This window comes from Orbicella franksi, chromosome 3 (assembly GCF_964199315.1).
Source record: "Orbicella franksi chromosome 3, jaOrbFran1.1, whole genome shotgun sequence".
NCBI lineage: Eukaryota > Metazoa > Cnidaria > Anthozoa > Scleractinia > Merulinidae > Orbicella > Orbicella franksi.
The window spans coordinates 26,591,514-26,607,192 of record NC_138147.1 but is presented as its reverse complement, the minus strand read 5'-3'; the positions used below and the strand labels follow the sequence as shown (position 1 = coordinate 26,607,192).

Genomic DNA, 15,679 nt, shown 5'->3' with positions numbered 1-15,679 from the left:
ATAAATAAATAAATAAATAAATAAATGAATATACATTTATATAGCGCCATTTTCCACTAATTGTCCATGGCGCTTTACAATACTTTAAAATTAAAATCCTAAGTTTAAAATCCTAAAATTAAAATCCTAATCCTTTAAAAACCTAAAATCCTAAATCCTAAAAGTTAAAATCCTAAGAATTAAAAACGTTACATAATACAATTAGGCTACAAATGAAAAGTAAAAACTACAAATCAAATGCACGCTTAAAAAGATAAGTCTTAAGATTAGCCTTAAAAACTGCCTCTGATGATGGAAGTCTGATCCGGAGGGGTAGTTTGTTCCAGAGCCTTGGTGCCGCCACGGAAAAAGCCCAATCCAATCCACTAGGTACTCAAACCCATCTAAATCTCAGTCAAATTACCAAGGGCCTCGTTCACAAACCGGGCTTTTTCTTCCCCCTCCCCAGAAGGGACGTTAGCCAGACTCTCAGAGTGCATAGTGTCTTGGAGAACCCTAACATCGGACCCACGGATTCTCTCAATTGTGTCACGTTACAAGATAAGTTTCCTCAAAACTCTTTTTCAAAAGTCTCCACCATTTACCCAAACATCGGATCAGGAGGCACTCCTAATATCCCAGGAAGTGAACGAGTTATTGCAAAAAGGGGCCATAAGACCCCTTTTACCAGAGACAGTTTTTTACAGCCGCCTGTTTCAAAAAGGGAGGATCTTTGCGTGATACGTTCTTTGAACAAGTTCATTGTAAACGAGCATTTCTAGATGGAAAACCTCAGTTCCCTAAAGACATTGCTTTTACCAGAGATTTCATGACAAATATATACAGTTCAAAAAGATGCTTTCCTTTTGGTGCCTGTTCACGAGTCTTCCCGAAAGTTCTTTGGCTTTTTTTGGAAGGGAACATGTTACCAGTTCAAAGCTCTTCCATTCGGCCTGTTTTCAGCCCCCAGAATTTTTACGAAAGTTCTAAAACCTGTTGCCGCATTCCTGAGGAGCAAGGCCATTGGAGTCCTTATTTACCTGGACGACTTTATTCTTTTGGCTGCCACAATGGAGGTAGCAGTAAAAAAATACTCAGCTGGTAGTGACTCTCCTTTAGTCCCTAGGTTTTTACAATAAACCTCAAGAAATCATCACTGATTCCAACACATGTGATAACCTTCCCGGGTTTCCAAATCGACTCAAGGTGCATGATAATATCACTCCTGGCAGAAAAGGCCAACAAAAATTTTAGACTGTTGTCGCCGGCTGCTCGTTTCTCAAAGTATCAATTGCGAAACCTAGCAAGTTTAATAGGCCTGTTAGAGTCCTCGAGACCAGCCATTTGGCGAGCTCCGATACACTTTCGTCACTTGCAGTCAGGTCTGATACGGGGCCTACAGATGAACCAGGAGTCTTACCACGCTTTGATTGCCCTGTCACCTAGTGCCAGAGTAGAACGTGCTTAGTGGTTGAAACACACCCTCAATGCAAACGGCAGTCCCGTGCACCTTCCTCCGCCGATGTGATCACAACTGACGCATCCAAGAAAGGTTAGAGTGCAAAAGGATGGTCACAAAAGGAGTCTCTCCAACACATCAATTATTTAGAGCTAAAGGCGTCCATTTTTGGCTTTACTGAAAAACCTTTCTCAAAGGTAAGTTTCACGTTACTGTATCTCTCTGGCTAGACAACACTACCGCCATCGCTTACATCAACAACAAAGGGGGTACACGTTCTCCCAACTTACGACTCTGGCCTTAGAGATGTGGGATTGGTGTCAGGAAAGAGGCATCCTTCTGATAGCTTCTCACATCCCAGGAAGACACAACGTCTCAGCGGACAAGGAGTCCAGAGAATTCAAGGACATGAGCGAGTGGAAGCTGGTCCCAACAATACTCAGCCTTTTCTGCTGAATTGTCAGACGGATCTGCTTGCGAGTCGTCTAGGCAACCAACTCACGGATTACATCAGTTGGAGACCCGACCCTGGAGCCATCTACGCAGAAGCCTTTGCGATAAACTGGGCTCCACTAAGGGGCTAAGGCCCCCCCCCCCCCCCTTCAATCGGATATCCAAGGCCCTGACAAAAGTAACAATCGAGCAAACCGATCTTATTCTCGTTGCTCCAGTTTAGCAAGCCCAGCCCTGGTGGCCGATTCTGCTGAAACTTCTATATCTCAGCCAGTGTTGGTACCGAACGGTCCAACCCTCTTAACGGACCCGACCGACCTGAACCTGAACCGAAACGCTGCCGATCGTATCTCTGGACGGCAAATTGATCATCTTTCGTCATCTATAAGTGACATTCTAATTTTCTTAACAGAACTCTTTAACGAAGGCCTAGCTATTTCGTCAACTCATCCAAAGATACATGGTTTTTTCAGTGGGCCAGCATCCTTACGTTACTAGGTTCCTTAAAGGAGCTTTCAATAACAAAGCCCAGGTATTCCGATACCTGGAATGTTGATGTTATGATTAAATACATGATTTCTTTGGGGAAAATCAGCACCCTATTACTTAAAGCTATCTCAGTGAAGTTAGTCACCCCGTTTGCATTAATCTGTCCTGAACGGATTTCTGCCTTGGTTTCCCTGAATCTCAGACATTGAAGCGTCCTTCCAGAAGGGGTGTTTTTCAAACTCACCGTCCCTAGAAAAACTGGCAGTGCAGATAAACCAGCGGAAGCATTTTTTGCCCGCTTTGACCAAGACAAGAAGCTCTGTGCCATAGATTGTTTTAGACAATATCTAAAATCATCCAGGAACGTTCGACCCGTTATCCCGTTTTATCTTCCCGATAAGTTTTTTTATTTCATTTAAACGCCTCCACAAACTGGTCACTTCTACATCGTTGGGGCGTTAGCTACGAACCTTTATGAGTGCAGCAGGAATAGACTGTCAAATTTTTAAAGCTCATTCTGTGCGTGGTGCATCTACGACTTATATGTTTTTGTTATGTGGAACCATGGCTGTTTTATTGCTCTTAGTAGCAGCGTTAAAAACTACCATTTGTTTTCTCATATATTTCGAACGGAGTCTGTGAAATATAATGAGATTTATTCTAGGGCCGCGAAGCGGCCTGAAGTTATAATTCAAATTATATGAACAGATGAAGTGAGAAATATATGAGCTTACCACCCTTCTTCCCTCCCTTCTATGGGGTTTCTCTTTTGCCTGTCTATTGCATGGCGTCAAAAGGCCACCGAAGCATCATGGGACCACGAGATCTAGGTCCCAGGGCCTAGTGGGTATACCCAGGCCCCTTTCATTGTTTCTTTAGGGGGGGGGGGGGCGGGGGTCGCCCTTCTCATGGCGTTAAAAAGTGGTTTGAAGCACTAACCGGGAAATTCCTACCATTTTCTGTCTCATATATTTCTCACTTCATCTGTTCATATAATTTGAATTACAACTTCAGGCCGCTCCGCGGCCCTAGTATAATTCTCATTATACGGGTATAGATCTTTGTTGTAGGCGCTGTAGTCTATCCTGGTCTTGTTGTAACAGGCTGCTCAAAGCGATATCGCAATAATCAAACAATGGCAAAATGAACGTATCGTAAACTAGTATAAACACCTCTTTTGTCAAGAAACCCCTAATGCGGCCCAAAATACCCACTCTGCTCGCCACCTTTTTACACACATAGTCCACGTGAGCCTTCCAGGTCATAAACTAAGTTGTAAAACACGACACCTAAATATTTGAAAGTAGTCACACAGGATATTTCCCTTCCTATAAGAATCAGACTTAGCTTACAATCGCGCTTTTTTTGCCTTTGAGAGGTGAATAATAAGGATTTGGTTTTGGCAAGATTCAGAGCAAGGTCATTGTCCTCTAGCCATTCGGCTAAACGTTCAAGATCTTGATTAAAAAAAAAATAATTAAGGTATCTATAGTTTGACTGCCAAGGTATATAGCTGTGTCGTCTGCATACATGTCCACTGAGCAATGTTTATTATTGTCATTATTATTACTATTATTATTATTATTATTATTATTATTATTATTATTATTATTGTTATTACCGTATTTTCTCAATTAAACGCCCCCGGCGTTTATTTCAAAATTGGCCTCGTGGACCCGGCGTTTATTTGAAGCCGGCGTTTAATCGGGGCCCGGCGTTTATTTATGAAGTGCAATATTCTGTCATTTTTTTTCAGATTGATTTATTCACCCATCCTCCGAAACCAAGGGCAGTTTGTCAACACGAAATGACTTTTCCATTCGGTAAACTATCCCTGAGTCCTGGAGGATGATTATTGCTAAAAGATACAGCATTATAAACAGCACATGTATGTTACAATCAGGACATGTGGCACTGAACAGAACAAAAATATGTAAAATAAATAGGAGCAAGTATGGATACAAAGTTTTAAGTTCCGTATAAACGGCAATGTCGCCATCGTTCTCGTTGATACTATCAGTTAAGCGTCCGCATTTACGATTTTTAATGTACCTTAATCGTCATAAACAGCAAACTCGTTAACTTCTTCTTCACAGATGTCTGGCTCTAAATCCGCGAACGGATCGTTTTCATCAACAGGAGCAGCATGTTGCAGTGCAATAAAAAATGCTGCGGCCCTTTCTGTAAACTCCTGCCTTCCATTACTAAGTGGGCCGTCTGCCTTAAAACAATGGATTTTGTCATCATCTGATCCGTTTACGGGCAATGAGACAGCACACGCTTCAAAACTCTTCTTGATTACGTCATTTGGGAGGCTTTCCCAGGCCGATAATATTTTCTCGATACAGCTGCGCCGTGAAGGTGCCTTTATTCGACCAGCCGGGGTTACTTCATGCTCTGTTTCTGCCATCCAGTCATTGTACGCTATTTGGCACAGATCCTTAAAAGGCTCTTTCCATGACACTTCGGGAGCCTGGATATATTTTGTGCAGCCACCAGGTACCAACGCTGAATCGACACCAGCCTGCCGAAGGGCTTCTTTTACTCCATTCGTCATATGGCATTTGTATGTGTCCCAGACAAGAAGTCTCGGAGCAAATGATAGGCGGCCTACAACAAACTGTACTCATTCGACCGCTTTCATTCATCCATCCATTGGCCGAGGAGCGGATGATGCACTTTCCTGATAAAGGTCTGTCTTCATTCATCCTCTTTACATCTCTTTTCCCACCTCTGAAGACGATGAATGGCTTTAGTTTTTGCCCATTTGACTTGGCCGCTAGGCAAACAGTTACTCTATCTTTTTCATGTTCAGTTGACCTTATGGTGACATTCGATGCCCCAGCCTCATTCACAGTAGTAGAGCTTGGCATATCAAGCCAGATCGGTGTTTCATCCATAGCAATTACGTTTTCCTTTGCATACTCCTTTTCATGAAATTTGCGCCTCACGTTAAGAATAAAACTGATGACACGATCAATAAGGTTTCCGGGGTCATGCTGTGCTAGGGAGGTACGTTTGCGCAAAGTTAATCCATGTCTGTTCATAAAGCGAGCTACCCAGCCATTGCTTGCTTTGAAGACTTCTTGGGATATCTCTTTGTTGCTGTCAGAACCAGCGGGGGCATGAGTCTCGTTCGATGACTTAAGCTCATGCCAAATGATCTCTCCTTTCTTGCTAATTGCCCGTCTGGAAACGCGCTGACCTCGTGGCCCTCATATCGTGAATCCACTCGAGCACTCTTTCCTCAAGCTCAGTGGAAAGAGGCTTCCTCCCGCCACCGTTTAGTCTTTTCCTTGGGTTTGCTGCATTCTCAAACTCCGCTTTCTTTTGGCACCATTCTCGGATTCTCTTAGCGTCCACGCGAAATTTTCGTGCGGCGGCTTCTTTGCTGTTGCTTTCTGCATGAGCAATTGCTTCGAGTTTTGTGCTTATGCTATAACTGTGTCGTTTCTTTCCCTTTCCACTAGTTGCACCTCTCTGCAGAGGCGATTTCTGATCATTTTCTTGACTTGATCCACTGGGAGATTCAGTGGAATTGTTGGTAGTATCGTTGTCCATGATCCTAACAACGATTGAAAAATGTTGACGGTACACTGTTATTTTACACCATGAAGCCTGTTAAATGCCAGGTCAAGTTTATGCACGTGTGTGGTCACGCATGTAACGCAACCATCCGGTCTTATTCCTTTCCTCTGCTAAGACGGCTAAGCTAGGTGGTATTTGGTCTCTATCCTTATTGTAGTAAGACCTTAATGTACGTATGGCTACTCAAGAAACCGAGGAAACATTTGAATTTGATTGCTGTGTGCGAGGGTACCACGTTACCGAAAAACCCTGGAAAGATATTGCGATCGGCGTAGGTCTTATTGTAAGTCATGAAGAAAACAACGAGTACGATCCGTGTGCGATGGCTGTTTACCGTGTGCATGACCCTGATAATGAGAAGATAAATGTCGGACACATCCAATCGAACTCTCTTCCGCTCTTTGCTTCTTTGTAAAACATGGAGGGAAAATTCCGGCTAAAGTGAGACAGGAAACCTACCGAGCTAGCAACTTGGAACAAGGCGGCCTTGAAGTCCCTATTTCTATTCAATGTGCGATTTCCTCTCGGAAAGGACAACTTATGACAAGATTGAAACAGCTCATAAACAAACGCTGGAGGGATCCTCGCAATGTTAGTGACAGTGAGCACTATAACACACGAAAGAAAGTGCGTCATAGGTAATAAGACTTAATGACAACACGAACACGAATATTTTGTTTCATTTTGTTGTACAGCTACTATTCTTGTTATGTTCAGCCGGACCTTTCCTTTTGAACGTTTATTGAGATTATCAAAACATCATAACGTACTAGTATGTCGCAGTAGTGCTATTTAATAAGGGAAAAATCAAATTGTGGGTTCGAACGCAAATAAACGCCGGGCCTCGAACAAACGCCGGGGCCTCGATTAAACACCCCAGGCGTTTATTTCAAAATTGGCCTCGTGGACCCGGCGTTTATACGAGGCCGGCGTTTAATCGGGGTCCGGCGTTTAATTGAGAAAATACGGTATTATTATTATTATTCAGTCGAATTTGACTGACATCAATAGCCCCGGACGTGAACGACTTTTGCATACGCGAGGCATCAAAGGGACTCAAAAGGCTAAAAGGAAATGTAAGGCCCTCGAGTCCATTACGTTTATATTAGCATCGCACATTCATCTACCAAATATTGGTTCGTTTTAAGCCAAATCATGTTCACTATTTTTTATTCTTTTCTGGGAAAAAATATTGAAATATATAGCTTTTTTCTATTTTTTTTCAAGACATTATTATGGCAATGTTTCTATGCCAAAATTTTGAACGAGTGGTTGTGGAAACTATGCGTTTAACTCGCCATAGTATTTGCGAAGTAACTATTTGAACAGGATAACGTAAATAAAACAGGATAACGTAAATATATCATGTCTTGGTGTTTTTGAGCTCATTAAACAACTGCATGTTTAAGTCTTCGTGATATGTTTATTCCTAATAACACCTTTTTGGGGAGCTGATTACCTTATGAATCATCGCTGTGTATTTACTCTCAGCAATCTGTATTTAAACGAAAAGACATCTCAAAAGTCAAATAGAAATAGATCAAACGATAGGCTTTTCTTGTCAATCATTATGCCCATTGTATTCTAAGGCCTTTATGCAAAATATTCTAAAACTTTCTAATATGATGATCAATGGTGGCACGCACCACAACGGGAACAAATAAATGTGAAGTTCATTTACAAAATAAAGAAGCCTAAGCCGTGTTTACACTGTGATAAAACACGACGGGCATTTGAGAACATGAGGGACATGTAGAAAACTTGAGCCGCAGGCAATTCTCGAGTGTTCTCAAATGTCCGGAGAGTTTCATCACAGCGTAATTCACGGTTTAGGCTTCTTCATTTGCTTTATGATATAGATTTTACACGTGCAAAACAATAAAACACGCTTTTTCTATGTTTTATACTCTGATAAAACATGGCTTTTCGAACAATCAGAGCGCGCGCAGGGTCCTATCTATAAAACTTGATATAAGCATACTCGGACTCAAAAAAAAATAAAATAAAATAAAAAAATAAATAAATAAATAAATAAATCGATGAAAAAGTACTCATATTGAAGATAAATAGGTATTGTATGTTTCCTTCACCGAAAATACAAGAAAAAGTGTACGATTTTGGGTTCTCATTAATGCTGCAGACACATGCGAAATAATGGCAAGCTAGAAATTAATTTCAATACGTTTTAACCTTGTAGATAAATAAGGGGATAATATCATTTTTGTTAATCACGCTTCACTGATGAGAAACTGCCAGTTGTCGAAACCTACTGCCTTTGTTCGAGAAAATATATTTTTTTTAATTTTGACTACTGAGATTGGTAGTCCTCTCAAAATTAATAGGTGTTTCAGGGAAGAAAAAAAAAAAAAAAAAACAATTACGGAGCAAAAATTCCTCCACGAAGCAAGGGAAACTACATGTAAATCAAGCTTCTTTCAGCAACCGCCGCTGTGTTCGTTGTAATCGTTACACTTGAGGTAACCATCATCGTCACAGGAAACGTGTTCACCATTTTTTGTTTTCTGGACTCAGAGACTCCGCTTGAAACGAACGTTTCTTCTCCTGATAAACCTCACTGTGGCTGATTTACTTGTAGGACTAGGAGAAGCTCTGGTTCTCGCGGCTTACACAATTCCCAACGGTGGAAACGAAGAAGAGAAAATAGAGAGCCCTTGGTGGGCATTCCAAGTATTTGGCAGCAGTACCTCAGTGCTCTTTCTCGTTCTAATTTCGCTGGAACGTGTTTACTCCGTGCTGTGGCAATTTCGTCATCGTGTAACAAGTACTTGTGCTTACGTTTACAGCATTGTTATCGTCTGGGTAACTGGAGTTTGTATGAGTGGAGAGTCGTTGTTGGAGATATATCTCATAGACAACATGTATACTGCTGCACCTACGCTTCGACTCTCTTTGTCCAGTCGCTTTGCATATAAATTTAAGTTGTTTAAAGCAGTTTTTTTTTTTCCAATAGATATCTTTTGCTAAGAGATCTCGTTAACATTTACTAACTGGGTTCTCCTTGCTAGAAACATACCACAGTCAAGTGGGTTAGGGGGTATGCTATGGTAGTTATTAATTCCTGCCTTTTCCTATATACGTTGGTTATCTATGCAAGTTACGATACCATCCGCACTCGCGATTGAGTCCTGCACTGCACATGATCCACAACCGAAACCTTAATTAAGTGGACGGAACTTACGACTTTATCTTTAATTTACGAATAAAAATCTATTTCAGGTAATAAATACTTTTGCTCACGCAATGCATCAAAGGGCTAAAAGTAATGTAAATCCCTCAAGGCTTTTACGTTTATATTGGCATTACACATTTATCTATTAAATATTGGTTCGTTTAAATCCAAATCGCGTTTAGCCTTTTTTTTTTCTGGAAAAAAAAAAAAAATGAAATATAGCTTTTACTGTTGTACCGAAATTTTGAACGAGTGGTTGTGAAAATTCTACGTTTAAATCGCCATCGTACATGCCAAGTAATTATTTGAACAGGATAACGTAAAAATGCAACATTTTATACCTTAATGTTTTTAAGCTCATTATGAAAAAAACTGTATAATTTCCGTGATACTTTCATTCTTAATTATACCTTTTTGCGGAGATTACCTTCGGAATCATCGACGTGTATTTACTTACAGCTATCTGTGTCTAAACAAAAGACATCTCAAAAGGCAAATAGAAAATAGGTTAAAGTCCAGCTTTTGTTGTCGATCATTAATGATGCCTATTGTGTTCTAAGGTCTTTATGCAAAATATTCTAAATCTTTTTAATATAATGATCAATGGTGGAACGCGCTATAACGGGAAAAAATAAATGTTAAATTCATAACTTGATAAAAGCTTACTCGAGTTAAAAAAAAAATAGTAAATAAACAAATAAATAAAATAAAAATCTAGAAATGAGGTAGAGACAAAAATTGAACGAGTGGTCTTCAATTAAATATGGGATAATGAATAAACCTTAATTATTCTTTTAAACATATTTGAATAATTCTTAAAAGCGCGTATCTCTTGTTACTCAAATGGTTTGGGAGAAAAACGATGGAAAAGTAGCCATACTGAAGATAGATAGGTATTGTATGAAGAGGTGTATGACTTTGGGTTCTCATTAATGTTGCAAACACATAATTGCCAGCTAAAAATTAATTTAAATACGTTTTAAGCCTGTAGATAAATAAAGGGATGATATCATTTTTGTTGATTACGCTTCATTGATGAGAAACTGCCAGCTGTCAAAACCTACCTCGTTCGTTCGCGAGAAAATATTTTAAATTTGAATACTGAGATTGGTAGTCCTCTCAAAATTAACAGGCGTTTCAGGAAAAACAAAAAAACAAAAAAACAAGAAAAAAACAAAAAAACAATTACGGAGGAAACATTTTTTCACGAACCAAGGGAAACTACATGTAAATCATGCTTCTTTCAACAACCGCCATAGTGTTCGTTGTAATCGTTACAATTGAGGTAACCATCATCGTCACAGGAAACGTGTTCACCATTTTTGTTTTCTGGACCCAAAGACTCCGCTTGAAACGAACGTTTCTTCTCCTGATAAACCTCGCTGTGGCTGATTTACTTGTAGGACTAGGAGAAGCTCTGGTTCTCGCGGCTAACACAATTCCCAATGGTGGAAACGAAGAAGAGAAAATAGAAAGCCCTTGGTGGGCATTCCAAGTATTTGGCAGCAGTACCTCAGTGCTCTTTCTCGTTCTAATTTCGCTGGAACGTGTTTACTCCGTGCTGTGGCCATTTCGTCATCGTGTAACAAGTACTTGTGCTTACGTTTACAGCATTGTTATCGTCTGGGTAACTGGAGTTTGTATGAGTGGAGTGACGTTGTTAAAGATATATCTTATAGACGGTATGTATGCTGCTGCCACCTACGCTTCGGCTCTCTTTGTTTCTCTGCTGGTTATTTGTACAAGTTACCTAACGATCCGTTTGCGGTTGCAGAGTACAGCACCTATATCAGAATTCCAAAACCAAGCATCAAGAGAAAAATCGTTGCGAATGTCTAGGACAGTTTTCATAGTGGTCGCTGTATCGCTTGTCTTTTGGTTTCCCGCTTTCGTTATGATCACAATAAGAGACTTCTGTTCATGTTTCTCTCCGCTGGCGGTGTGGTTTGTGGTTGTTCTACAGCTTGGGAATTCCATGGTAAATCCATTTGTTTACAGCTTTAGGATGCCAATTTTTGAAGATGCTCTTAAGAAATGCTGGAGAAAGCGTCGACAAAATATTGAAATAAGACCTTTCCCGAGGAAACCGCACAATGCGGAGTGTAACTTGTGAAATATAGCACGAATTTTCAAAGGTTCGTGGCAGGCTCGATGGCCTTATACATGTAATTATCATATTAGTCTCCGATCGAGCAATGGGGTCATTGCCAGTGTCGTTTCTTTGGGCAAGGTACTCTCACAGAACTCACGGTGTCTCTGTCTCCCAAGGTAAACATGGATATCCGCTAAGCTGATGCTGGGGTCATCTCAGTGATGGATTAGTATGCTTTACCACCGAGACGGATTTATTTATCTTATTGTGTAATAACTTGATTTCTTGCACACTTGACCGATATTTGCGTTTTTACCATAAGGAAATTCTTCATCAGTTTGCGAGAAAGAGGTGACGTTTAATTCATTAAAATATTGTAAAATTTAATTGAAGAATGTTTTAGAATGAAAGCCGTAGTATGACTTATCGAATCTTTGTTGTTAGAGTAAGTACAGTCCAAGTTTGCCGGTATTTCAAAGAAGGAAAGTTCTTCTTTAGAGACAAGTGTCCTTTGTGTAATTTTTTAGTAAAATTCTATAAGTTTGTACAGTCGATTTGCATATAATTTTCAGTTGCTTAAAACAGATTTTTTTTTCCAATAGATATCTTTTTGCTGAGAGATGACGTTAACATTTACTAACTGGGTTCTCCTTGTTAGTAACATACCACTGTGAAGTGGGTTAGGAGGGTATGAGATATGGTGGCTATCAATTCCTGTCTTCTCCTATGTGTGTTGGTTATCTATGCACAGTTAGGGCACAATTCGCACTCGATTGAGTCCTGCACTGCACATGATCCACAACCGAAACTTAATTAAGTGAACGGAACTTAAGACTTTATCTTTAATTTACGAATAAAAAGCTATTTCAGCTCATAACTACTTTTGCTCACGCGATGCATCAAAGGGCTAAAAGTAAATGTTAAGCCCTGAAGCTTTGTACGTTTATGTTGGCATTTCACATTTACCTATTAAATATTGGTTCGTTTTAATCCAAATGGCGTTTGGCCTTTTTTTTTTCGGAAAGAAAAAAAAAAAAAAATGAAATAGAGCTTTTATTGTTATACCGAAATTTTAAACAAGTATTTGTGAAAATTCGACATTTAAATCGCCATAGTACATGCCAAATAACTATTTGAACAGGATAACGTGAAAACGCAATATTTTATACCTTGATGTTTTTAAGCTCATTATGAAAAAACTGTTTAATTCTCCGTGATATGTTCATTCTTAATTATACCTTTTTGCGGAGATTACCTTCGGAATCATCGACGTGTATTTACTTACAGCTATCTGTGTCTAAACAAAAGACATCTCAAAAGGGAAATAGAAAATAGATTAACGTACAGCTTTTGTTGTCGATCATTAATGATGCCTATTGTGTTCTAAGGTCTTTATGCAAAATATTCTAAATCTTTTTAATATAATGATCAATGGTGGAACGCGCTACAACGGGAAAAAATAAATGTTAAATTCATAACTTGATATAAGCATACTCGAATAAAAAAAAAAAAAATAAATAAATAAATAAATAAATAAAATAAAAATGGAGAAATGTAGCAGAGATAAAAATTGAACAAGTGGTCTTCAAGTAAATATGGGATAATGAATAAACCTTAATTATTCTCTTTTAACATATTTTAATAATTCTTAAAAGCGCGCATCTCTTGTAACTCAGATGGTTTGGGACAATAACGGTGGAAAAGTAGCCATACTAAAGATAAATAGGTATTGTATGTTTCATTCACCGAAATTACAAGAAGTGGTGTATGACTTTCGGTTTCATTAATGTTGCAAACACATAATTGCAAGATAAAAATTAATTTAAATACGTTTTAACCGCGTAGATCAGTAAATAAAGGGATGATATCATTTTTGTTAATCACGCTTGACTGATGAGAAACTGCCAGCTGTCAAAACCTACCTCGTTCGTTCGTGAGAAAAATATTTTAATTTTGACTACTGAGATTGGTAGTCCTCTTAAAAATAACATGTGTTTCAGGGAAAAAAAAAAAAAAAAACGAATTACGGAGCATACATTCTTCCACGAAGCAAGGAAAACTAAATCGTGCTTCTTTCAACGACTGCCGCTGTGTTCGTTCTAATCGTTACACTTGAGGTAACCATCATCGTCACGGGAAACGTGTTCACAATTTTGTTTTCTGGACCCAGAGTCTCAGTTTGAAACGAACGTTTCTTCTCCTGATCAACCTTGCTTTGGCGGATTTACTTGCAGGACTAGGAGAAGCTCTGGATCTCGCGGCTAACACAATTCCCAATGGTGGAAACGAAGAAGAGAAAATAGAAAGTCTTTGGTGGGCATTCCAAGTATTTGGTAGCAGTACCTCAGTGCTCTTTCTCGTTCTAATTTCGCTGGAACGTGTTTACTCCGTGCTGTGGCCATTTCGTCATCGTGTAATAAGTACTCGTGCTTACGTTTACAGCATTGTTATCGTCTGGGTAACTGGAGTTTGTATCAGTGGGGTGACGTTGTTGGAGATATATCTTAAAGACAGCATGTATGCTGCTGTCACCCACGCTTCGGTTCTCTTTGTTTCTCTGCTGGTTATCTGTACAAGTTACCTAACGATTCGTTTACGATTGCAGAGTACAGCACCTGTATCAGACTTCCAAAACCAAGCAACAAGAGAAAAATCGTTGCGAATGTCTAGGACAGTTTTCATACTGGTCGCCGTATCGCTTGTCCTTTGGTTTCCCGCTTTCGTTATGATCACAACAAGAGACTTCTGTTCATGTTTCTCTCCGCTGGCGGTGTGGTTTGTGATTGTTCTACAGCTTGGGAATTCCATGGTAAATCCATTTGTTTACAGCTTTAGAATGCCATTTTTGGAAGATAATCTTAAGAAATGCTGGAGAAAGCGTCGACAAAATATTGAAATAAGACCTTTCCCGAGGAAACCGCACAATGCGGAGTGCAGCTTGTGAAATATAGTACGACTTTTCAGAGGTTCGTGGCAGCTTGGGAATTCCATTGTAAATCCATTTGTGTACAGCTTAAGGATGCCAATTTTTCAAAATGCTCTGAAGAAATGCCGGAGAAAGCGTCCGCAAAATATCGAATTAAGAGCTTTCTCGAGGAAATTGCAGAATGCGGAGCGCAATTTGTGAAATATAGTACGACTTTTCAGAGGTTCATGGCAGGCTCGATGGCTGTGTTAGTCTCCGATCAACCAGTGGGGTTATTGGTGATGTTTGTTTGGGCATGCATGTGCACTCTCACAGTGTCTCTTTTTCCCAAGGTAAAAATCCGCAAGTTAATGCTGGGGTCAACTTAGTGATGGACTAACATGCTTTACCATCCAGGCGGGGTATTTATTTTATTGCGTAATAACTTGATTTCTTTCATACTTGACCGGTATTTACGTTTTTACCAAAAGGAAATTCTACATCACTTTGCGCTAAAGGAGTTTTTAGAATGAAAGTATGACTTATCGAATATTGCTAGACACAGTAAGTACAGTCCGAGTTAGCCGATATTCCAAAGAAGTAAAGTTCTTCTTTGGCGACAAGTGCCCTGTATGTAAGTTTGTAGTTAAGTTTGTTCACTTTGAAGATAAATTTAAGTTGCTTAAAATATATATTTTTCCAAAGTTGCTTAAAATAAATATATTTTTTTTCCAATAGATATCTTTTGCTGATAGATCTCGTTAACATGTACTAACTGAGTTCTCCTTGCTAGAAACATACCACAGTGAAGTGGGTGGGGTTTATGTTATGGTGGTTATCAATTCCCGCCTTAATTTTCCTATCTGTGTTGGTTATCTATGCAAGTTACGGCACGATCCGCACTCGATTGAGTCCTTTACTGCGCCTGATACACAACCGAAACTTAAGTGAAAAGAAGTAACTTAATAGTTATTTCATCAAATAAATAAGTAATTAATTGACAAAAAATAATAACTAATTGATTAATATGTTTATAAGCTATAAAAGTCATTAGGTTTAGCTACAAAGATGTATATTAAAAACCTTTCTTAAATTTCTCAAGGTAATATCCAGTGTAGGTTGAGTAGCCAATATGAACTAATCAGGAGTACCACAACATCAGAAAGCAGCTGAATAAATGACAAATTCAGTTTATCCGTAAAGTAGAGCAATTGGAATGTAAAGAATTTAGCTACCTTTCTACCCTGTCCTACCCTATCCTATCATATTCTTGCATACGTTTTTTTTTTTTTTTTTTTTTTTTTCCGCAATCTTGCTGAGCTCAACGGATTTGGAAGCACGTAATAGATAGAGGATATTACACGGTGGGGAGAAGATATGAATTTTATGTTCGAGTGGCAAGAACAATATCTGAGATATTGTTCTTGCCACGAGAACATAAAATTCATATCTTCGAGCTAACGTGTAAAGTTTTTTTTTTTTGCATAGAAATATTGATGACGGCGTTTTTGACGATTTTCACAA

General features: G+C 39.2%; 1 protein-coding gene and 1 pseudogene across 1 annotated transcript; both read left to right on the top strand.

Annotated features, from left to right (window-relative positions):
* Window positions 1-10,304: 10,304 nt before the first annotated feature.
* Window positions 10,305-12,168, top strand: LOC145483139 (sphingosine 1-phosphate receptor 1-like). The gene has a single exon (XM_081461733.1). The coding sequence runs from the start codon at window positions 10,393-10,395 to the stop codon at window positions 11,269-11,271; it is 879 nt and encodes a 292-aa protein (XP_081317859.1). The 5' UTR covers window positions 10,305-10,392; the 3' UTR covers window positions 11,272-12,168.
* A 1,151-nt stretch (window positions 12,169-13,319) lies between these two features.
* LOC145480475 (sphingosine 1-phosphate receptor 1-like) lies at window positions 13,320-14,807 on the top strand (annotated as a pseudogene).
* The last annotated feature ends 872 nt before the right edge of the window (window positions 14,808-15,679 follow it).

Bases quoted from the DNA above. Each gene is read 5' to 3' on its own strand.
- LOC145483139 (XM_081461733.1), top strand. From the start codon at position 10,393: ATGCTTCTTTCAACAACCGCCATAGTGTTCGTTGTAATCGTTACAATT.